Raw genomic sequence first — 2,604 nt, 5'->3', positions numbered from 1 at the left:
CCAGCTAGCTCATTATCTCACCAAAACTATTCCTATAGCACGTTTTGAAGTTTTACGTGACAAGTTGAAGATTTGCGGTCTCGAGTCTTCCACTTGAGGGGATGTATCAACCAAATATAACGCAATCGGTTTTGGAAGTTTTGGAATCATATCTTTGGAAGTTGGAAATTGTTTTACTTTATGTATTTCTTTTTCTTGCAAGTAAATCTTGCATAACGTACTCCTGAGTATATAAATATCCACCTAAGCTTAATGGAAATATACAACAATTTCTATTACAGCAGCCTCTTAATAGAATAATTCCGTTTTGCGTACTACATTTCTTTCAAAACTCTGATTGAGGACAAGGTTAGCAAGAAAATCAATAGACATTATGTCAAGAAAACGGAGTAGTTGGACTTGTCCTCTTTATGTCTCCAAACACAGGAACTCCACAACTTCATATGCTATTTGTCTTCTAGGACAATAATGTTGTCGCCTTAATGTGAAGAAGACAACCCATCAATCTCTTATCAACCTTCCCCTAACACGTTTCTCTCTACACATCTTTATCACTAATCTTATCTTCTTGACCTTCATGGCTCAAATTTCCCACGTTTGGCGAATCATCTTTCTTGCGGGAGTCGCGGGTAATTTCCTCCACGAAGAGCTGGATATTCTCATCGGATGATCCACCTGCCGCCACTGCCTTCCGAGCCTCGCCCTTTAGTGCCGCCGCGTTTTTTCTCAATTGCTCAGCCTTTGGCCCAACCATGACCTCTTCAATGCATTTCTCGATCACTTCACTGCTTATGTTTCCATCAACTTCCTTCTTGATCCTCACGCCAATCTTAAAGACATCCACAATGAGCTTCGCGTTGGTCGGCTGGTCGGTCCACTGTGGGTAGGCTATGAGAGGGATGCCCGAGCAAATGGTCTCGAGCATGGAATTCCATCCACAGTGAGTGATGAAACATGCCACAGCCGGGTGTGACAAGACCCTAGTTTGAGGAGACCAACTCACGACTTGACCTTGGTCTTTTGTTTCTTCAAGAAACCCTTCCGGAAGTTGCCCCGCACCATCAGGCGCCGCGAACTCAGGCGGCTTCACCACCCAAAGAAACGGGCGCATTGCGTTCTTTAGAGCCGTGGCTATCGCTTCCATTTGCTTGGCTGGTAACACAACAATGCTCCCAAAGGATACATAGATGACTGAGCAAAGAGGTTGCAAGGTCAACCATTCAATGCAAGTCTCATCTGATTTCCACATATCTACACTTGCATCCTCAAGTTCTTGATCTAGGCCTAGCAACGTTGGAGGGACTAGTGGACCGATCGGCCTTATTGGATAAAGCTCGCACATGGAGTCTATGACATGTTTCTCAAGCTCATGGAAAGAATTTCCTAAAACCCATTTGAATTTCTCCATGCCTTGGAATAGTTCAGAGAATAGTTTGGGGAAGCTGCCCAATGGGTTGTTGGGAAGCACAAAGGTCGGCAAATCCTCGGTCTCCATCGAAGGTAAACCCGGTAGTTCCACAACGATATCAGGGTCCGTTGGAGTCGGGAAGGCGCTGAGCTTATTGAAGAAGCGATAGTATATCGCGTACAACGCGCACGGCTGTATCCACAACATGGCACAAGGGACGTTGTACTCGACGGCTACGTCGCAAACCCATGGCACGAAAGGGTTCGTGACTAGGCATAAGAGTTTCTTTGGACTCGTGTAGTGTTCTTTGATTAGAGTCGAGAGATTACTAGGCCCATGTTTACCTAGGGTTTCCATGTAGAAGTCGAGGTTGGTCTTCCGGTCATAGTCAAGGCTCAGGCCATCGGAGAAGAACAGGAGCTTGATACCGGTGACAAGGTCAGCAGCACCAGCATCGGAGGATTTAAGAATCCGATGGCGGGCGATCTCAGTGGTGGCAAGGGTGACCTGGATACCTTTGGCAGCGAGACGCTTGCCAAGCCGTAACATCGGATTGATATGGCCTTGAGAGGAGAAGGCCACCAAAAGGACATGGTTCTCCTCTCTCTTCTCCTCTGCCTGAGCCATGAGCAACCACCACGCACCGGTCGCCACTGCTGCCGCCGGCACGTGCACAGAGAGAGAGAGAGAGAGAGAGAGAGAGAGAGAGAGAGAGAGATGGTGCTAAAGGAAGGAGGGTGTGGAGGAAAATTTGATAGGTAACTGCGGTCTACCACTGATTTCCTTTTCGTGTATATATAAGCGGAAATCTCGTAGAAAACCAATCGTAGGCAATGACGCAAGGTGATGGGGCACAAGAGACTGTGTGCACATGGAATTTTGGATGCTTATGGCGAAACCTCTACCCAAGAGAATATCACTCGCGACAGATAGATTCAGAGATGATGGCGAGAAACGAAGAACCAGCGAATTACATTATAGAATTGGTTGGGAATTAGCCTTTTCCAACAAAATTGGTTGAAAAAATGGGCTTATTGCATGTAATATAACAGTCCATGCCTTAATTTGTTGGAGGTATTATAACGTCTGTCAGTGTGACAAGAGTCCTACGCGGGAAGAACAGAAAAATTACTAAAAAAAGTCATAAACCTGTTGTAATTGTGCCAATTCAAAACTAAACTTTTTGTTTTGCCAAT

The 2,604-nt window shown here is 45.7% G+C and overlaps 1 protein-coding gene across 1 annotated transcript; it reads right to left on the bottom strand.

The window, feature by feature from the left end:
- Positions 1-339: 339 nt before the first annotated feature.
- LOC115750665 (UDP-glycosyltransferase 84B2-like) lies at positions 340-2,159 on the bottom strand. Its single transcript, XM_030688170.2, has one exon. The coding sequence runs from the start codon at positions 2,033-2,035 to the stop codon at positions 539-541; it is 1,497 nt and encodes a 498-aa protein (XP_030544030.1). The 5' UTR covers positions 2,036-2,159; the 3' UTR covers positions 340-538.
- Positions 2,160-2,604: the final 445 nt, after the last annotated feature.

Source organism: Rhodamnia argentea, chromosome 5 (genome assembly GCF_020921035.1).
Source record: "Rhodamnia argentea isolate NSW1041297 chromosome 5, ASM2092103v1, whole genome shotgun sequence".
Classification (NCBI taxonomy): Eukaryota; Viridiplantae; Streptophyta; class Magnoliopsida; order Myrtales; family Myrtaceae; genus Rhodamnia; species Rhodamnia argentea.
This window is presented reverse-complemented; position numbering and strand designations above follow the sequence as displayed.